At 52.1% G+C, this 21,339-nt stretch overlaps 1 protein-coding gene across 2 annotated transcripts; it reads right to left on the bottom strand.

Annotated features, from left to right (window-relative positions):
* Nucleotides 1-1,188: 1,188 nt before the first annotated feature.
* On the bottom strand, nucleotides 1,189-21,006 carry ZRANB2 (zinc finger RANBP2-type containing 2). Of its 2 annotated transcripts, XM_054165409.1 has the most exons (10): nucleotides 20,895-21,006; nucleotides 20,334-20,386; nucleotides 20,092-20,200; nucleotides 17,940-18,022; nucleotides 13,234-13,310; nucleotides 11,928-12,065; nucleotides 10,009-10,181; nucleotides 7,369-7,455; nucleotides 4,268-4,432; nucleotides 1,189-1,311 (listed from the first exon to the last, which is right to left on the bottom strand). In XM_054165409.1, the coding sequence occupies exons 1-10, from the start codon at nucleotides 20,948-20,950 to the stop codon at nucleotides 1,248-1,250; spliced, it is 1,005 nt and encodes a 334-aa protein (XP_054021384.1). In that variant the 5' UTR covers nucleotides 20,951-21,006; the 3' UTR covers nucleotides 1,189-1,247. The 2 variants fall into 2 exon arrangements, with proteins under 2 accessions (XP_054021384.1, XP_054021385.1); XM_054165410.1 differs by lacking the exon at nucleotides 7,369-7,455.
* Nucleotides 21,007-21,339: the final 333 nt, after the last annotated feature.

Here is a 21,339-nt window from a genome sequence, read left to right on the forward strand (position 1 = left end):
CACTCAAAAGAGCAGCTCCTAAAGAGGATCCTGTGTGTCATTCAGGATCCTGGAGTCCAGGGTCCACACAGTGGGAGAGCCACTGATGGCAGCAAGTGGCTCCTACAGAGGGGCACTCAAGCAGTGGAGAGGACAGTGCTTGATGTCTCAACCACCCTCACTTGGAAGGAATGAGGTCTAACTCTACAGAAGCCTAGGATGGATTGGGTGTTTCACAGCTACTTTGCACTGAGCACAGCTAAAGAGAGGGGCATCCAGCTCTACTTTTACTTCAGCACAGAAAAATAACAAAGACTTAGAGCTAATTACTCACTACTGTCATCCAAAAGGTGACACCAGCCCTGCAGCTACCTTAGTAATCTCTTGTGGTCCCATTCGAGCTACATCAGACAAGCTCAAGGGGTGGATGCAGAAAGCTCACAGGCTCTTCCTCTACTCCTCAGATACTGACCTGGAGAGCATCCTCAGACACCATGTGACACCTGGGGGGCATCCTCAGGCACCATGGGCAAGCTGGGGGGCATCCTCAGGCACCATGGGCGAGCTGGGGAGCATCCTCAGGCACCATGGGCGAGCTGGGGAGCATCCTCAGGCACCATGGGCGAGCTGGGGAGCATCCTCAGGCACCATGGGCGAGCTGGGGAGCATCCTCAGGCACCATGGGCGAGCTGGGGAGCATCCTCAGGCACCATGGGTGAGCTGGGGAGCATCCTCAGGTACCATGTGACACCTGGGGAGCATCCTCAGGCACCATGGGTGAGCTGGGGGGCATCCTCAGGCACCATGTGACACCTGGGGGGCATCCTCAGGTACCATGGGTGAGCTGAAGAGCAGAGCTGTGGGAGGCCATATCCAACCTGCACCGGCTCAGACACGTTACACCAGAGCCAGGAATCCCTTAAACCGAGCCTTTAAAAGCTAACAAACCTCTCCTTAGCCAACCAATTAAAAACTTTCACACCTCCTGTGGGCAGTTTATGGCTTAAAATGCTACCTCAAGGCTTTTTTGTTGTTGTTGTCTGATGAATGAACAAAGCTGCAGGTTTCCAGCAAGCAAGGACAGACATGCACCTCTACTAGCAGATTCAGCACTTCTGACCAAGTTTAAGACACCAACTCTGTAAAAATGTCTCATGCACTGACTGGATTTTGTTTTGTTGCTGTTTGTTTTTGTTTCCTGTTGATTTCTGTTGTTTAGTTTGGGTTTGGTTTGTTGTTTGTGTGAAATGTGTGAGCTTTTTGCACGGTTATTTCTTTTTAGAGCTCGTGCGGGACCCCGAGTGAGAAGATCCAGAGGATGATCTGCGGCGTCTGCAAGACAGAAAGGGGAGAAAGCAGGCAAAGAAGTAAGTTGGAAGCTCCTTCTAGCAGCCCCCCCTCCCCCCCTCTTCTTTTTCCCCTTGCGTAGTTTGCATCCTACTATCACAGTGAAAGGATATCTGAGAAAGGGGCTTCTAGGATCATAGGAAGAGCTCTAAACCACTTGAAACTCATCAAGTTCATACTAAACATATGCCCCTCTCCCTCCTGCCTCAATCCCCTCCCCCCCCAAATATGATCTAAATTTAACCCTGGAAATAAAGTTTGGATTGCTAATTGCAGGACTGGCTTGTGAAAAATCAACCACTGATGTGCACAGCAACTGCAGGAAGGGGGAACCCGACTGCAGGAAGGGCGACCGATGCAAGAGGGATCAACGGTGAGAAGGGTGACCCAGCTGCAGGCACTGGGGGGGCACCCAGCTGCAGGCACTGGGGGGGCACCCAGCTGCAGGCACTGGGGGGGCACCCAGCTGCAGGCACTGGGGGGGGCACCCAGCTGCAGGCACTGGGGGGGGCACCCAAGTGCAACAAGGGTGCCCAATGCAAGCAATGTGGATCAACTGCAAGAAGGGTGACCTGGCTGCAGGGATGGGGACACACCTCCAAAGAGGGTGACACAGCTCTCCACATGCTCCCAGCAAGAGGAAAGGCAATTTACAGAGGTTTTAATTATGCCCTGTGAGGAACCTCCTCTGAATCTCAGCTGAAGGGATTCAACTCTTGCCCTGTGAGGAACCTGCTCTGAATCTCAGCTGCTGGGATTCAACTCTTGCCCTGTGAGGAACCTCCTCTGAATCTCAACTGCTGGGATTCAACTCTTGCCCTGTGAGGAACCTCCTCTGAATCTCAACTGCTGGGATTCAACTCTTGCCCTGTGAGGAACCTCCTCTGAATCTCACCTGAAGGGATTCAACTCTTGCCCTGTGAGGAACCTCCTCTGAATCTCAACTGCTGGGATTCAACTCTTGCCCTGTGAGGAACCTGCTCTGAATCTCAGCTGCTGGGATTCAACTCTTGCCCTGTGAGGAACCTCCTCTGAATCTGAGCTGCTGGGATTCAACTCTTGCCCTGTGAGGAACTGTGGTCGTTTGAGGCTGTGCCTTTAAGGACAAACAGTGCTGGAACACACTGGCTAAATGTTTTCGGTACTAGAACCAAAACATACTGATACTCTAAACGAATTTCATTGGTGGATAAACAAAAATTCAGCTTTAGATTATGAAGCAGTTGGCAATTTGTTTTTTCCTCAGTTCAGTTTGGTTTGGGAGTTGGGGGAGTGTGGTATCAGCCTGTTCTCCCTGCCTGCTTCTTCTGCAAACTGCTGGAGTTGGCCTTCAGATAAGCAAACACTAATCCTGCATGGGCTTTTGAAGCTTGCTAACAACTCTTCTCCTTAGTAACTTGCCTCTCTCTCTCTAACCCCTTTTTGGGGAAAAGGGGAGGTAGGGGGGAGAGAGGGGGTTGCAAGGAGGGGATCCCTCCCTTGGGGAGGGATTTTTGTTGTGTTATTTGTCTTTGCTGTGTATTTCTGTGTATATATTGTAAATACCTGTATATATTGTGTTATATATAACCTGCTTTCCATATATGCTTGTAAATATATAGCTTTTGCTCTTCGACTGAGTTAGCTGTGGTTTCTTACTCTGTGGAGGAGGGAGAGCTAAGCCCTCTCTCAACCTACCACAGGAACCTCCTCTGAATCTCAGCTGCTGGGATTCAACTCTTGCCCTGAGAGGAACCTGCTCTGAATCTGAGCTGCTGGGATTCAACTCTTGCCCTGTGAGGAACCTGCTCTGAATCTGAGCTGCTGGGATTCAACTCTTGCCCTGTGAGGAACCTCCTCTGGAATCTCAGCTGCTGGGATTCAACTCTTGCCCTGTGAGGAACCTCCTCTGAATCTGAGCTGCTGGGATTCAACTCTTGCCCTGTGAGGAACCTCCTCTGAATCTGAGCTGCTGGGATTCAACCCTTGCCCTGTGAGGAACCTCCTCTGAATCTGAGCTGCTGGGATTCAACTCTTGCCCTGTGAGGAACCTCCTCTGAATCTGAGCTGCTGGGATTCAACTCTTGCCCTGTGAGGAACCTCCTCTGAATCTGAGCTGCTGGGATTCAACTCTTGCCCTGTGAGGAACCTCCTCTGAATCTGAGCTGCTGGGATTCAACTCTTGCCCTGAGAGGAACCTGCTCTGAATCTGAGCTGCTGGGATTCAACTCTTGCCCTGAGAGGAACCTCCTCTGAATCTGAGCTGCTGGGATTCAACTCTTGCCCTGTGAGGAACCTCCTCTGAATCTGAGCTGCTGGGATTCAACTCTTGCCCTGTGAGGAACCTCCTCTGAATCTGAGCTGCTGGGATTCAACCCTTGCCCTGTGAGGAACCTCCTCTGAATCTGAGCTGCTGGGATTCAACTCTTGCCCTGTGAGGAACCTGCTCTGAATCTGAGCTGCTGGGATTCAACTCTAGCCCTGAGAGGAACCTGCTCTGAATCTGAGCTGCTGGGATTCAACTCTAGCCCTGAGAGGAACCTGCTCTGAATCTGAGCTGCTGGGATTCAACTCTAGCCCTGAGAGGAACCTCCTCTGAATCTGAGCTGCTGGGATTCAACTCTTGCCCTGTGAGGAACCTCCTCTGAATCTGAGCTGCTGGGATTCAACTCTAGCCCTGAGAGGAACCTGCTCTGAATCTGAGCTGCTGGGATTCAACTCTTGCCCTGTGAGGAACCTCCTCTGAATCTGAGCTGCTGGGATTCAACTCTTGCCCTGTGAGGAACCTCCTCTGAATCTGAGCTGCTGGGATTCAACTCTTGCCCTGAGAGGAATCTGCTCCGAATCTCGGCACTCTTGCCCCGAGAATCCTTCAGACCCAAATGGACCAGAGCCCAGAGAGGCAGAACTAAAAGGCAGACATTTCAAGTACAGCCAATGCTTATGCTACATAAACCCAAACCTTTCTGGTGACCGTGATCTCGATCGTCTTTTTTTGCGATCGCCAGCGGAAGAGGATCGCGAGCGACTTCTCTTCTTGCTTCTCTCGGGGGAAGAGGAGGAACGAGAGCTTGAGTAAGATCTTTTTCTTGGGGTGGAAGAACCCCTGTAGGACCTGGAGCTGGATCTTTATTGATTAAGAAATAAATCAGATTTAATTCTGGCAGTAATTATACGGGGGAAAAAAAGAAAACCAAACCAACCAACCAACAGCACAACAAAGCAACAGAAGCAACCGAAAAGAACAAGAGAAAAGAACAGACAGAGACAGCCTGAATGAGGGCTCCCTACTCTAGTGCTGCCACAGCAACATCTGGCTGCTTTCATATCATACTTACTCCTCAGTTACCTGCCAACAAAGCCTCTACTGCCGTGGAGTCTCCTCTAATAAAGTTTGCTACATACTGTTTCTCGATGCAGGTTTGGAAACCCCCTTCCAGCACTCACCAGCCCTGCTCCTTCAGTCCTTCCCCCTCCAAGCCCTCCTCCTTTCGGCCTTTCCCCCTCCAAGCCTTCCTCCTTTTGGCCTTTCCCCCCCCAAGCCTTCCTCCTTTCAGCTTTTCCCCCTCCAAGCCTTCCTCCTTTCGGCCTTTCCTCCTCCAAGCCCTCCTCCTTCCAGCCTGTCCTCCACCAAGCTCTTCAGCCTTTCCTCCTTCCAGCCTTTCCCCCTCCAAGCCCTCCTCCTTCCAGCCTGTCCCTCTCCAAGCTCTTCAGCCTTTCCTCCTTCCAGCCTGTCCCCCTCCAAGCTCTTCAGCCTTTCCTCCTTCCAGCCTGTCCCCCTCCAAGCCCTCCTCCTTCCAGCCTGTCCCCCTCCAAGCCCTCCTCCTTCCAGCCTGTCCCCCTCCAAGCCCTCCTCCTTCCAGCCTGTCCCCCTCCAAGCCCTCCTGCCTTTCCTCCCACCTTTTCTCCAAACTTTTCCCCATTTTCTCCAAACCTTTCAACTTTCCAAAGCATGTTAAGCTTTGAGCTTGAAAACCAGACTCAACCCCAATCAATCCATTCACAATGGTTCTTGGCTTGCAAACCAAACCACCAGTTTAACCCTGAGACTTCCCTATCACTGGCTATTTCACACTGGAGTTTTTAATCAAGCCCTGAGTAGGACATTAAAACCCTTCAGAAGATCTATTTACAAACCTCAAAGTAAATTTGTGTGGAAAGTAACCAAACTGCTTCACACCCCACCTCCCCCCCACCCTTTAAATGCAGTCCTTTGGATGCTTAACAAAGGATAAAACCAAAGCAGCTTCACTCCAAAATCCTTTTGGCTATCTAAAAAGCCAAGGACAAAAAAAAACCCAACCTACTGGTGGGGAAAAAACCAAAAGAACAGACTGAAAGTCCTAACCTGCAACTGAAATGACAGAAGAACACCTAACAGGATTGAGGGTTTTTTTTCCCCCCACAACAAGTTGGATTAAATCTTTAAGAGAAACCCAAACATCACAGAATGTGTGCTGTGGGTGAAGGGTTTTCAGGGCTCTCACTGTGCATAACACCACAGTCCTGCTGCTAACATGCTGAGGACACTTGGTGGATGTCTTGCAACAAGCAAGAGAGCAGAGACATGATTTTCCTCTTCCTGCAAACCCCCCAGATTCCATCTCAGCTGACCCTCAGGGCATCATCCACAGCAGGTTTCACGTGGGATTTGCTCTCCCCAACTCAGTCTGCCTTCCTTACAGGTTCCAAACCCTCTGCCTGCCTGGAGGTGGGACAGCTCTTCATCACAAGAGGCATGTCCTGCTAACAGGACACCTGAAGGAGCTTGCATGCTTTGCTGACTCCACCACACAGGTCAGCCACTGCTCCCTCCACGGGCATCAGCCAGCTCTCACTGCTGGCAGCTTCCCACAAGGTTCACTACTGACATTTTCAGATGGTATGAAGGTAACAGCAGCACTGTCTAGTGGGGGTCAGATATGTTAGCACCTTCCCCCTGGGCCAGAGGAGGTTTAGGCTGGACATGAGGAACAATTCCTTTCCTGCAAGAGTGGTCTGGTGTTGGAACAGGCTGCCCAGGGAGGTGGTGGAGTCCCCATCCCTGGAGCTGTTCAAGAAATGTGTGGCCATGGCACTTGGAGACATAGCTCAGTGGCTGTGGTGGTGTTAGGCTGAACTCAATCTTAAGAGGACTTTTCCAACCCAAACAATTCTATGATTCCCCAAACACAAAGCCAGGAGTATTGTCTGCTTTCTAACACTCTCTGACATGAAGCAGAACCAGCAAAAAGTCCTGAGGCAAACACACAAACACTAAAATCCTTCTTCCTTCCTAGTGAAGCTCTGTGGTGTCCACTCCTCTACCTTAGCCCAAACTAAAGCTCTTCAACCCAAACCTCTCACTCTCAAGAAACACATCTGTGGTGGTAACAAGCAGGTGCAGAGACTCCAGCAATTCTGAGAACAAAAGGAGTCCAAGCTCTGCTCTGGTGAGAGCACTGCTCACCTGCAGGACTGTGTACAGCTCTGGGACCCCCAGCATAGGAGAGACATGGACCTGCTGGAGCGGGTCCAGAGGTGGCTACAAAGATGATCAGAGGGCTCCAGCACCTCTCCTATGAGGACAAGCTGAGGGAGGTGGGGTTGTTCAGCCTGGAGAAGAGAAGGCTCCAGGGAGACCTCGGAGTAGCCTTCCAGTACCTGAAGGGAGCTACAGGAAGGCTGGGGAGAGATTGTTTAGAAGGGCCTGTGGTGATAGGACTAGGGGAAATGGTTTGAAACTAGAGCAAGGTAGGTTTAGGTTGGACATCAGGAGGAAGTTCTTCACAATGCAAGTAGTGGAACACTGGAACAGGTTGCCCAGAGAGGTGGTTGAGGCCTCATCCCTAGAGACATTCAAGATCAGACTCGATGTGGCCCCTGGGCAGCCTGCTCTAGTTGAAGGTGTCCCTGCTGCCTGCAGGGGGGTCGGACAAGATGACCTTGGAGGGTCCCCTTCCAACCTGATGCAATCTGTGAACCTGTGTAATGGTTTTTTTTTTGACCAGGATGAAATCAACCAGAGGTTGGTTCCTCTGCCCTTGTGTTCTCTCTGCAAGGACAGAGTGCTACCTCATTCACCTGGATTTCGACCCACGAGATCTAGATTGTTCTCTGGAACTGGAACGAGATCTTGATCTGGAACTGGAAGAACTTCTTGAATGGGACCTGAAACAACAGGGAAGTGGGTTTTTTTTTTCCCCCCCCAGTGTCTGACTGGAATTCAGCAGAAGATCTGCAGTTGTCAGCAGCAAGAGACAAACCATGAAGCAACACAGCTTGGCCTAGAGCTACTGGAGGAGTGACCGCTCCCTCCTGCTCCCCCAGTCACCACCACGGCACGCTTGGGAAACAGGCAGCTGCCAGGGAGATGGTGCAGCAAAACCAACCAGGTCAGCTTTGAATGGCAGAGAAATTAAACAGCACTGCAGTTACCTGGCAAAATGAAGCCACTGCACATCTACTCACTGCTTCATGAGCTCCAGGCCTTAACTTTTGGGTTTGTGCTTTAACCTGAAAACCAGCAAGCTGCTTGAAAAGTAGAGCAAGGAAAGAATTTGGGCTAGCCAGCTCCTCAAGGCAGGGCTCACGAGTGTGTGGGCAGCAGTTTTGAGCTTCCAGACCTTCACAGATCCATAGTTTCACAGATCCACAGAATGGTTTGGGTTGGAAAGGGACCTTCCAACCCCCCTTCCACTAGACCAGGTTGCTCGAGGCCTCATAAAGACTTTCTCCTGCATCAAACACCAGAAGTGAGTTAATCCTTCTCTGCAAAAGCAGCCAACATTAGCACTGTTTCAGCTGGGCACAATCATGTTCCCTTTTTTTTTCCCTGTTGATGATCTTGAAGGTCTTCCCCCACCTTACTGATTCCATGAGTGTGGGATGCTATGGTTTTCTTTAAAGCACAAACCACAAAATGGATCTACCAATGGCAGCAGAGGTGCAGGAGCCACTGGAAGGAGGCAGCACTGCAGTCAAAACTCTAATCCTATCTGCAGGAAAAGTATCTTCCACGTGCTGCCAACCCCCCAGCTGGTATCACCACCAGCTCCCTTCCATTTTGTGTGCCAAACAAAGGCAGTGTGAACATAACCCAAGTATGACATTGACCAAAACCTTCTTAAACAGCACAAACAAGCATCCACAAGGGGCAGGGATCACTGCCCACGAATAAGCTGTAGCTGGAAGCAAAAAGGTCACCAGGAGATTGCAAGATCTCCAGCCAGTTTCCCTTAGGACAACCTCCTTGGACTTTGCTGTTGACATTTGTGAACCAAGGAACAAAGTTAATGGCCAGATGAGGTTCCTCTGTCTTCTTTGACCTGCCCACTCCCCAAAATAGTTCCTACACTCCCATGTAGCCTGTGCTGGCTGCACTGTCCTCACATGAGGGCAACACAGCCATGTCCTGGGTGAGAACAAGGCCTCATAAGCCCTTGTGGACAAGAAGGCCAATGGGCTCCTGAAGTGCATGAAAGAGAGTGTGGCCAGCAGATTGAGGGAGGCTCTCCTGCTCTGCCCTAGGGAGAATATAGCTGGAGGACTGGGTCCAGGTCTGGGCTCCCCAGTTCAAGAGGGACAGGAAACTACTGGAGAGAGTCCAAGGGAGGCTCCACACATGCTGAGGGGCCTCAAACATCTCTGTGAGGAGGAAAGGCTGAGAGCCCTGGGGCTGTTGAGCCTGGAGAAGATCAACCTGAGAGGGGATCTGCTCAATGCTCAGCAAAAGCTAAAGGGTGGGGGAAAGAGGATGGGGCCAGAGTCTTGTCAGAGTGCAGAGAAGGGCAATGAAGCTGGTGAAGGCTCTAAAGAACAGGTCTGGTGAAGAGCAGCTGAGGGAGATGGGTTTGTTCAGCCTGAAGAAAAGGAGGCTGTGGGGAGACCTTCTGGCTCTCTACAACTCCCTGAAAAGAGGCTGGAGCCTGCTAGGGGTTGGTCTCTTCTCCCTAATAAAATGCCACTGGGCAAGAGGAAATGGCCTGAAGTTGCAGCAAGGGAGGCACAGGTTAGACACTGGAAGAAACATCTTCCCTGCAAGGGTTCTCAAACACTAGAACAGGCTCCCCAGGGAAGTGGCTGAATCCCCCATCCCTGGAGGCGTTTCCAAGAGGCAGAGAGTTGGTGCTGGTTTAGCAGCAGCCTTGGCAGAGGCAGAGAATGGTTGGACTGGATGATCTTAAAGGGCTTTTGTAACTTAAAGTTCTATGATTCTATGGCTGCCCTCTTGTGCCACCTCCTCCCACTTCAGCAACATTCTGCTGCTCTCTCTCATAGAATGGTTTGGATTGGAAAAGACCTTTAAATATCATCTAGTTCCAACTCCCCAGCCACGGGCAGGGACCCCCTCCCACCAGAGCACGCTGCTCGAGGCCTCAGGGATTCACCACCTCAACGCTGCTACCAAACTTCACCCCCTTGAACCAAGCAGCCTGCAAACAACAAATTGTTAAAGAAGTTGGCAGTCCATTGGAAGGGCTCAGCAGAAACATCAAATCCATTTAAATCAACTATGAGACCCAAGAAGCCTCCCTGAGGATCAGGAGGAGGTCAGGACGGGACACGATCTACCTGGGTAGATAAAAACCGTTAACGACCTTTAAACCAAAAGGGTAAAAGCAATCCAAAAATAATAATAATAATAATAAAAACAAAAAGGTAAATAAAGAAGTTAGATACTGACATTTTGCCTGGTGTTACCCTTGACCTGTACCCGTTTACCTGGACCTAGACCTTGAGCTTGAGTGGGAGGATGAGCGCGACGAAGAGCGCGAGTGAGAGGACCGCGACTTGGAACGGCTGCGCCGGGGGGCTTTCTTTTTCTTGGTAGTGTCCTCTTCTTCACTGGCATCAAGATTGTATTTGGAGAGGTCAGCATCATCTTCATCCTCATCCTGAAAGTGCAGAGAGACAAAGGAAAAAAGAAACAGCTTCACTGTTTTGGAAGTTAACAATAGAAAAGACTAGAATTAAGCAGGTTGGGAAAGACCTCGGAGAGCATCGAGCCCAAGCTCGCACCCAACACCATCTGAGCAACGCAGCCATGGCACCAAGTGCCTCAGCCAGTCCCCTCTTAAACATCTCCAGGGATGGGGACTCCACCACCTCCCTGGGCAGCACATCCCAAGGGCCAATCTCTCTTGCTGGGAAGAATTTCTTCCTCACCTCCAGCCTAACCCTCCCCTGGCACAGCTTGAGACTGTGTCCTCTTGTTCTGGTGCTGCCTGCCTGGGAGAAGAGACCAACCCCCACCTGGCTACAACCTCCCTGCAGGGAGTTGGAGAGAGCAAGGAGGTCTCCCCTGAGCCTCCTCTTCTGCAGGCTAAGCAACCCCAGCTCCCTCAGCCTCTCCTCCCAGGGCTGTGCCCCAGACCCCTCCCCAGCTTTCTTGCCCTTTCTTCTGTTGGGTTTTCTACTTACTGTGGGTGAGGGGTTGGTGTCTTCTGCCTAGGCTCAGGTGACAGAATGAGAGGAAATGGCCTGAAATTGGGCCAGAGGAGGTTTGGGTTGGACATGAAGAGCAATTTAATTCCTGCAAGAGTGGGCAGGCATTGGAACAGGCTGCCCAGGGGGGTGGTGGAGTCACCATGCCTGGAGGTGCTCCAGAAATGTATGGCCCTGGCACCTGGAGATGTGGTTCAATGGCCATGGTGGTGTTGGGTGGATGGCTGGACTCAGCCTTAGAGGAGTATGATAAAATGTGACTGGAAACTTGTGCTTCAAAGCACAAAGCACAATTAAAAGGCCTGCAAAAAAACCCCCCCACCTGAATTCCCATTTTCTGTTGTTTCACAGAATCAGAATGCTTTGGGTTGGAAGGGACCTTAAAGACCATCTAGTTCCAGCTGCCTGCTAAAGCAGGGCAGCCACAGCAGCTTGCCCAGCAGCACAATGCCCAGCTGGCTTTGGAAGCTCTCCACACAAGGAGACTCCACAACCTCTCTGGGCAGCCTGCTCCAGGGCTCCAGCACCCTCACACCAAAAAACTTGCTCCTTCTGTTCAGATGGAACCTCCTGGGCTCCAGTTTGCACCTGCTGCCCCTCATCCTATCACAGGATACCTCTAAGAAGAGTCTGGCCCCATCCTCTTGCACCCCCCAGGTCCTTTATCTCTTGCTGAGCATTGATCAGATCCCCTCTCAGGCTGCACTCCTGCAGGATCAACAGCCCCAAGGCTCTCAGCCTTTCCTCCTCACAGAGATGCTGCAGGCCCCTCAGCATTATGGAGCCTCCACTGGTCTCTCTTGAAGTGGGGAGCCCAGAACTGGACACCAGACTTGAGATGTGGCCTCACCAGGGCATTGTTCAGGGGCAGGAGAATCTTCCTTGACCTGCTGGCCACACTCTCCTTCATGCCCCCCCCAAAACCATTGGCACATTGCTGGAGCACAGATAACTCACTGCCCACCAAGACTCCAAGGTGCTCCTCCATGGAGCCTTGCTGGCCAGAAGAGCTGGCTCTGGTGGTGAGGAGAAACCAGCTTGTGCCCAGGCTGTAGAGAAGCTGTAGGCATCTCCACTGAGAGCTGCTCCTCTGAATTGCTCTGAAGGCAACTGAAAAATCCAGACCCAGCTTTACCTGCCCAACACTGAACTGGAGCAATAAAACATTGATAGAAAATCAACCAACAGCACTCTACCTCATCCAACTTGTATTTGGAAAGATCTTCATCCTCATCCTCCTCATCTTCTCCTTCAGATTCCTTATCTTCTACTTCCTTCAGGATAGATGCAGGACCAACTGGCTTCCCTCTGTACTTTTTCTTCTTGCGCCCAAACTACAAAGATTCATTGGATTAGGAGAGGAGGGACTCAGAAACCATCTCCAGCTGCTTTTGGCTGAGCAGCTCACAAGAAAAGAAAGCAACATCAAGACACAAACTACAAAACTTGATTGCATTAGGAGAGGAGGGACTCCTCTGCAGCTGCTTTCGGTTGGCAACCTCAGAAGACAATAAAGCGACATCGAGTTGCAAGGGGGTGGTGCTCCAGGGGAAGGAGAAGGGTCACTGACACATCAGTCAGCAGCAAGCAGCTTTGTCAGGAGAGGCTTGGTTTAGGTCAAATGGATGGATTAATGGCAGAGAAGACTCATGTAAACCTGAGGTTCATAGAGAGATCAATTAACACTGGTGTCTAGGGGATGCCTTTGTGAAACACCTGGTCGGACACAACACGAGCGGTGCTGTGGCCAGCTCCCAGGGAAGTTCAACTCATCCACCTTGCACCACTTGAATGTCAACTCATTCCTAGGTTTTCACTCCAAAAACCAGACCAGGTTCAATCACTCCCAGTTCACAAACTCAGGGAATGGTGTTGGTTGGAAGGGACCTTGAAGATCATGGATGGATCAAAGATGTTGAGGGAGCTGGGGTTGTTTAGCCTGGAGAAGAGGAGGCTCAAGAGAGACCTTCTTGCTCTCTCCAACTCCCTGAAGGGAGGTTGGAGCCAGGTGGGGGTTGGGCTCTTCTCCCAGGCAAGCAGCACCAGAACAAGAGGACACAGTCTCAAGCTGTGCCAGGGGAGGTTTAGGCTGGGTGTGAGAAAGAAATTCTTCCCAGCAAGAGAGATTGGCCATTGGGATGTGCTGCCCAGGGAGGTGGTGGAGTCACCATCACTGGAAGTGTTTAATAGGGGACTGGCTGAGGCACCTGGTGCCATAGTTGAGTTGATTAGATGGTGTTGGTTGGACTTGATGATCTCCAAGGTCTTTTCCAACCAGGTTGAGTCAATTCAATTCAATTCTATTCTATTCTACTCTACTCTACTGCCAACCCCCTGCGATGGGCAGGGACACCTTCCGCTAGACCAGGCTGCTCAAGGCCTCGTACAACCTGGCCTTGAACACCTCCTAAGCATTTGACAAGGAGATGAAGCACAAGAGAATCCACCAAACCCAAAGGTCTCCAAGCCACCAAGCCCAGCAGGTGTCTCCCCAGCCCTCACCTCATCGTACTCCCCGTCCGACTCCTCGCGCTCGATGTACTCGACGTTCTCTCGCTCATTGAAGCCTCCTCCGTAGCCTTGAACAGGAGGGAAAAGAAGACAAGCTCAGCAGCTTCACCAAGCTCAGCCACAACAAGCACAGAGTTCAATCACACAATCAGCCAGGTTGGAAGAGACCTCCAAGATCAGCCAGTCCAACCTATTACCCAACACCATCTGATCAACCAGACCATGGCACCAAGGGCCTCAGCCAGGCTCTTCTTGAAGATCTCCAAGGAGAGTGACTCCACCACCTCCCTGGGCAGCACATCCCAGTGGCCAATCTCTTGCTGGGAAGAATTTCTTCCTCACATCCAGCCTGAACCTCCCCTGGCACAGCTTGAGACTGTGTCCTCTTGTTCTGGTGCTGCTTGCCTGGGACAAGAGACCAACCCCCACCTGGCTACAACCTCCCTTCAGGGAGTTGGAGAGAGCAAGAAGGTCTCCCCTGAGCCTCCTCTTCTGTAGGCTAAGCAACCCCAGCTCCCTCAGCCTCTCCTCCCAGGGCTGTGCTCCAGACCCCTCCCCAGCTTTCTTGCCCTTCTCTGGACACCTTCCAGCATCTCAACATCTCTCTGAATTGAGGAGCCCAGAACTGGACACAGGACTCCAGGTGTGGCCTAAGCAGTGCTGAGCACAGGGCAGGATGACTTCCCTGCTCCTGCTGGCCACACTCTTCCTGCTGCAGGCCAGGAGGCCATTGGCTTTCTTGGCCACCTGGGCACACTGCTGGCTCATGTTCAGCCTACTATCTACCAGTACCTCCAGGTCCCCTTCTGCCTGGCTGCTCTCAGCCACTCTGACCCCAGCCTGTAGAGCTGCTTGGGGTTGCTGTGGCCAAAGTGCAGAACCCTGCACATAGCCTTATTAGATCTCATCCCACTGGCCCCTGCACATCTGTCCAGCTTGTCAAGATCAGTCTGCATGTTGAGGAGGAACTTTTTTCAATGATGTTCTGGAAGCTTCCAGTGGCTTTAGGACATTCCCACAGCAGGCACTGAGGTGATCTCTAGAGGAACCTAAATTGTTCCTACAGGTGTTTGCTGCCTGAGGAGACTTCAGGGAGATCTTCTGGTGGCCTTTCAGTGTTTACAGGGGCTGAGAATAAAGCTGGCAACAAACTTGTGAGCAGGGCCTGTTGTGACAGGAGAAGGGGGGATGGTTTGAAATCAAAGAGGGAGATTCAGGCTGGATGTGGCTGTGAGCAACCTTGCTGTAGTGTGAGGTGTCCCTGCCCATGGCAGAGGGGTTGGAGCTGGCTGAGCCTTGAGGTCCCTTCCAACCCTGACAATTCTATGATTCAGACTGGAGAGAAGAAGGAAGCATTTGACACTGAGGGGTGGTGAGAGCCTTGCCCAGGCTGCCCAGAGAGGAGGGAGCTGCCCCATTGCAGGTCAGGTTGTCTGGGGCTCTCTGAGCAACCTGCTCTAGCGGACTAGATGTACCCTGAAAGGTTCCTTCCCACCCCAATCAGCCTGTGATTCCATCTTTAGAAGACTGGGAAATACAAAACCAATCAAAACAGCAACAAAACCCCCAAACCAAACCAAGCAAACCCAAACAGACCCATCACCACCACACAAACACCACCCACCCACCCACCCAAAGAAAACCAGGTGCAGGTTCATAGCTTTGCTGAGCCTCCAGCTTCCCCGAGGAGCCTTGGTGGGGCTGCAGTGCCTGAAAACCACCTCAGTCTGGATAAGCACAAGGAGCCAGCCCAAGGGATGCTGTCCTCAAAGAACAACATCCCACCTCTGAAAGCCTCCAGAAGCCAACTGGAGAAGCCAGCACCAAAAGCTGAGATGAAGGCAACGCTGGCTTGGGACCCTCCCAGCTGCTGGCCTTGCTACAGCCAGGTCCTACTTGCACAAAGCCTGCCTGGTGGCTTCTGGGCCATGTCTGCTCCAGCAGCTGAATTATGCCATGACATAAAGTCCCCTAGAGATCCTCAGGGAGCAACAGGAATAAATGCTTTAGAGCTGGGCTGAATTGGGCAAGATTTGCCTGAAAATCCTTCCTGCTGCTTTTTATGAGGTGAGTGGAAAATTCCCAGCATCCCAGCAGCTATTCCCAGAATCCCAGCATGGGAGGGGGGTTGGAAAGGACCTCTGGAGATCACCCAGTCCAACCCCCCTGTTAAAGCAGGGCACCCACAGCAGCTTGCCCAGGATCACAATGGTCAGGTGGGGTTGGAAGCTCTGCAGTGAAGGAGACTCCACAACCTCTCTGGGCAGCCTGCTCCAGGGCTCCAGCACCCTCACACCATTTCCTCCTGCTCAGATGGAACCTCCTGGGGTCCAGTTTGCACCCATTGCCCTTTGTCCTAGCAGCCTGCTCCAGGACTCTGGCACCCTGACAGCAAAAAAAGTTCCTGAAGGTGTCCCACAGCACAACCAGAAACTTAGTCTGAAGGACACCAGAGCCTGAAAATGGAATCAAGTATCATGAAGCATTAAGATATCTAATCAAAGAGGAAAGATTTGAGGACATCAAAGGTTCCAGGAAATGCTGTTACAGATTGTTATTTAATATTCTCACAGTCTTAACAATGCCAAAAAGATTCTTTTACTGACACACTCTGTGCTCCTCTCCAGGCTGCTCTTTGTCACACAGAATCACACAATGCTTCTGGGTGGGAGAGACCTTCAAGAGCATGGAGTCCAACCATGAACCCAGCACTGCCAGGGCACCACTAAACCATGGCCCTCAGCACCACATCTACCTCTCAGGGAATGAGGACTCCACCATTGCCCTGGGCAGCCTGGGCCAGGCCTTGATGATCCTCAAGGGGAAGAAACTGCTCCTCATGCCCAACCTAAACCTCCCCTGAAGGAACCTGAGGACATATCTCCTGAGAAGAGACCACCCCCAACTCATTTCAACCTACTTTCAGGGAGGAGAGCAATGAGGTCTCCCCTCAGCCTCCTGTTCTCCAGGCTAAACAATCCCAGGTCTGTCACCTGCTCCTCCCCAGCCCTCTTCTCCAGACCCTTCACTGTCTTTGCTGCCCTTCTCTGGACCTGCTCCAGCCCCTCAATGTTGTTCTTGGAGTGAGGAGGCCAAAACTGGACCTAGTTTTTGAGCTGTGGCCTCCCCAGTGCCCAGCAGAGGGGAATTTAGTCCATGCACATCAATTCTCCACCTTGGAGTGAGTGGGCCAAAACTGGACCTAGTTTTTGAGCTGTGGTCTCCCCAATGCCCAGCAGAGGGGAATTTAGTCCATGCACATCAATTCTCCTGCTGACCCCACTGCAGAGGTGCAGTATAAATAGCCACAGCCCTGCTGTAAGGACATCTCCTGCTCTACTTACAGGCTTCATGCTTAATTCAGGAGGCACCTGAAATGTGTCACAGTGTGACCAACCCTCAGCACACGTTGGGAGAGAAATGGTCTCATCTCCACAGCCACAAACCCTGCTGGGTGACTGCAGAGCCCTCTCTGGATGGACATTATGCAGCCAACAGGCTCCTGGGAGTTTGATTAACTGATGTTTTGCTCCTTCCAAAGCTCTCAGTGTCCAAAGCAAATGTTTAGGGTGAGTACCTGTTGAGTTTCCAGGTGAAACCATCACACAATTCATACACTTCTGAAAACAACCAGGTCCAGGAAGCTACAGATTTGCTCACATCATGAAATGGCTTAGCTTGGAAGGGACCTTAAAGTTCCAACCCCCTCTCCCACTGGACCAGGTTGCCCATCTAGCCTGGCCTTGAACACCTCCAGGCAGGGAGCATCCACAACCTCCCTGGGCAACCTGTTCCAGGGTCTCACCACCCTCACTGGAAACAATTTCTTCCTCATCTCCTCTCTCAGTCTCTCCTCTGCCAGCTCAAAGCTATTGCCCCTTGCCCTGTCACCACAAGGCCTTGTATAAAGCCCCTCCCCAGCTCTTCTATAGCCCCTTCAGGCAGCAGAAGGCTGCTCCAAGGTCTCCTTGCAGCCTTATCCTCTCCATACCTGGTGCCATGGTTTAGTAGTCATGAGGTCTTGGGTGACAGGTTGGACTTGATGATCTTTGAGGTCTTTTCCAACCTTATTGAAGTGGAGGTGGAGAGGTGGTGGAGTCACCATCATTGGAGGTGTTCAGGAGGAGACTTGATGGGGGGCTTGGTGCCATGGGTTAGTTGATTAGGTGGGTTGGGTTGGTTGGTAAGTTGGATGTGATGATCTTGAAGGTCTCTTCCAACCTGTTCTATTCTATTCTATTCTATTCTATTCTATTCTATTCTATTCTATTCTATTCTATGATCTATGATTTATACTGAACAGCCCCAACTCTCTCAACCTGTCTTCCCAGCAGAGGCACTCCCAGTCCTCTGATCATCTTCATGGCCTCCTCTGTTCCTGCTCTAAGCCCCAAGTCCACACCAGGGTGTTTTTCACCAGATTCAGACACAAAAAGGCAGACAGAGCCCAACTGTGAGAGCAGTGAGCCCCTGCACCTGGAACATCATTCAACTGTGCTTACAATCATAGCACCAATAAGGCTGGAAAAGACCTCAGAGATCACCAAGTCCAACCTGCCACCCAACACCTCCTGACTCACTAAACCATGGCTCCAAGTGCTTGTTCTGCTGTGACCAAAACCAAAACCCACCCCAAAAGCCTTTAATTATGAAATGACAGCAGGGTTTGTAAACAGTATTTGAACCCAGGAGCTCACCTGTCCTCTCCTCCAACTTGGCATACTTTGGAGTGTTACACATGTTACATTCTGATCTTCTGGCCCAGTTCACGTTGCCACATCTGGGGAGGTCAGAAAGCCAAAGAAGAGGAATCATTTAAAGCAATAATAATACTGCAAAGGCATTTCAAAGAATGACAATCAGGTCTCTGCCAAGTTTCAGTAATTATCTGCAGTCAGCAGCACAACAGGACTCCCAGGGTCACCAAGAGATAAAGAAGTGCAAGGGCTGCTGGGTGTTCCACCAGCCCCAAGCCAAGAGGAACAGCATCACACCAAGCACATCAGGGAGGAAGAGGTAAATCCCAGCATGGAGAGGTTGGAAGGGACCTCTGCAGATCATCCACTCCAACCTCCCTGCTAAAGCAGGGCACCCACAGCAGCTTGCCCAGGAGCACAATGCCCAGCTGGCTTTGGAAGCTCTGCACACAAGGAGACTCCACAACTTTTCTGAGCAGCCTGCTGCAGGGCTCCAGCACCCTCACAACAAACAGCCTTCTCCTCCTGGTCAGATGGAACCTCCTGGGTTCCAGTTTGTGCTCCCTGGCACCACTGAAAAGAGTCTGGCCCCAGCCTCTTGCCCCCCACAGGTCCTTTATCTGTTGCTAAGCATTGATCAGATCCCCCCACAGGTCCTTTATCTCTTGCTAAGCATTGATCAGATCCCCCCACAGGTCCTTTATCTGTTGCTGAGCATTGCTCAGCTCCCCTCTGGTGCTGCTCTTCTGCAGGCTCAACAGCCCCAGGGCTCTCAGCCTTTGCTCCTCACAGAGCTGCTCCAGGCCCCTCAGCATCTTTGGAGCCTCCCCTGGACTCTCTCCAGTAGTTTCCTGTCCCTCTTGAAGTGGGGAGCCCAGAAGTGGACCCAGGACTCCCACTGTGGCCTCACTAAGGCAATGTAGAGCAGGAGGAAAACCTCCTTTGACCTGCAGGCCACACTCTTCTTCATGTCCCACAGGAGACCATGGCCACAAGGGCACCCTGCTGTTACATGGCTAATTTGTCCTCCCTCAGCACTCCCAGGGCCTTCTCCACAGAGCTGCTTTCCAGCAGGTCAGCCCCTAACCTGTGCTGCTGCATGGTGCTGCTCCTCCCCAGGTGCAGGACTCTACACTTGAGCTCTTAAGCTTCCCCTCTGCCCAGATCTCACTGGATGGTGGTGCAGCCTGATGCTCTACCAGCCAATCCTCCCAGCATTGGGAGCAACAACGGTGCCCTGGAACTCTGCCATCTCCCACTGCAGAGCAGCACAAATGGAGACCCACCAGGCTGTAACCAGCCAAGTTCTGGCAGTCAAAGGCACCAAAAAGTCAAACTCCCCTGAGGTGACACCTGGCCTCAGCAGCCAAACCTGAGACTCTGCCAAGTGCTCCATGCTCAGAGCACCTTTCCACAAAGCACTTGAGCAAGAGTCCTTTTCTAGTTCAGGTCTTCACATCCCCCACTGATGGCTTGGAGAAACATCCACACATGTAACTATGAGCTCAACTTTACTCATTCAACATTTAGGGAATGTTAGCAAGAATCTGGAAGGGAGGTGTTGCTTCCACCCACACACTTCTTCTGAGCTGGGGAAGTCTCTGGGCTTAGCAAACAAAACCAACAACTTTTACTTGCCTTGACTTCTTCTAACCTTTTTGCAGCCACCTGAAGAAGCTGAAGCCAAACAAACAAGAATGAACATGACCATCACAGCCATACACTACCAGGGGAATCTTTTGAGTGCAGATCAACAGCTAGAGGCTCAAGAGGCTGGGGCCAGACTCTGCTCAGTGGTACCCAGGGACAGGACAAGGGGCAAAGGGCACAAACTGGAACCCAGGAGGTTACACTTCAACAGGAAGAGAAACTTGTCTGGTGTGAGGGTGCTGCAGCCCTGCAGCAGGCTGCTCAGAGAGAGTGTGGGCTTGGAGAGCTCCCAAGCCCCCCTGGATATTGTGGGTGCCCCTGTGGGTGTCCCTGCTTTAAGAGTGGGGTTGGAGTGGACGATCTCCAACCCCCACCATGCTGTGGGATGCTGTGAATATCTATCTGTTTAGATCCCTCATCTCTCATCAATCCAAGCCAATGGATAACTGATCAAATGAGGTGCCTGGGGCTCTAGGAAAACACCCTGCAGTCTTTCACCTACGTTTTACACTGCCAGTCATTAGCACTGAAGAGGCCACGACTCTTTTCAGCCAGTGTCTTTCCTATTTCAGTCCCTCCAGCTTTCATCATCTTGGCTTCTGTCGTTTTTTCTGCAACAGAAAACAAAACAAACCAACCCAAACACTTCTCAAATGCTCTGCTTTAAGATGAAGCATAAAGATGTTTGCATTCTGTGAAGGTAGAAAGGGAGGAGGAGAAAAAGACAGATCGTCTGAGACTGACCTCTGCCACATCTGTTACAGCTGGTTCTTCTGGCAAAGTTAACATTCCCACACCTGAAAACGAAAGCAGAAAAGAGAATGAAGGCGCTGGTTAACCGAACCACGATGGGAATCATGGAATGGTTTGGGCTGGAAGAGACCTTAAAGATCATCCAGTTCCAACCCCCTGCCATGGGCAGGGGCACCTCCTACTCGATCAGGTTGCTAGAGGCCTAATTCAGCCCTGCTTTGAAGGCTGCCGGGGAGAAGCACCAACGGGACACTTCAAGAATAAACCCAAGCTTTTCTATTCCAAACCCTATTTGCTCCAAATTCAAACACCACGTCTCTCAGGCCGTGTTCGGCCCCCGGGGCGCGGGCTGCTGGGTGCCTGAACCGTTCCACCGAGGGGCCAAGGAGCTGTAAAAGCCCGCCGGGAATCTCAGCCCAGCCCAGCCCGGCGTGAGGGCGGCCGCCCCCCGAGACCCCGCAGCCGCGGCTGCTCCGCGGGAGCGCCGGGTCCGGCGCCGTGGCGGAGCCTGGGTGGCGCACGCCGATCCCCGCATCCCGGAGCCCGGCTCACTTCTTGTCGGGGCAGATCCAGTCCCCGTCGCTCACGCGGAAATTCTTGGTCGACATCTTGGACGCCACCAAGCCGAGAGCCGAGCGCCCAGCGCCGCCGCCGGGGGAGAGGACCTGGGTCCTGCGGCCGGCCGGGCTGCCCGCCCGCGCCTGCCTTCCGCCGGCCCCGCAGCGCCGCGCCGCCGCCCGCAGACATTTTTGGTCAGGCAGCGATGCAGACACCTCAAGGCGGGGAGAAAGCGCCCCCAAGTGGGCCGGAGGGCCGTGTCGCCGACGCGCATGCGCAGTGACCCTCGGCGGCGGCCGCCGTGGGCGGGCTGAGGGTCTGAGGGGGGAAAGCTGGAGGGGGCAAGTAGGGAGGGGGCAGCAGCTTCCTCAGCCCTCAGCGGTGAAAAATCGCTCGTGTCCGACCTCATTTGTTCAAGGAAGGGGCTATTTCCCCACCA

The sequence above is a fragment of the Dryobates pubescens genome, chromosome 11 (genome assembly GCF_014839835.1).
Source record: "Dryobates pubescens isolate bDryPub1 chromosome 11, bDryPub1.pri, whole genome shotgun sequence".
Classification (NCBI taxonomy): Eukaryota; Metazoa; Chordata; class Aves; order Piciformes; family Picidae; genus Dryobates; species Dryobates pubescens.

Bases quoted from the DNA above. Each gene is read 5' to 3' on its own strand.
- ZRANB2 (XM_054165409.1), bottom strand. From the start codon at position 20,950: ATGTCGACCAAGAATTTCCGCGTGAGCGACGGGGACTGGATCTGCCCC. The intron at 18,023-20,091 runs GTAGGTGAAAGA...TGACCTCCCCAG, and splicing joins AATGACTGGCAGTGTAAAAC to ATGTGGCAACGTGAACTGGG. The intron at 13,311-17,939 runs GTGAGCTCCTGG...CTCCTGTTCAAG, and splicing joins CAAGTTGGAGGAGAGGACAG to GCTACGGAGGAGGCTTCAAT.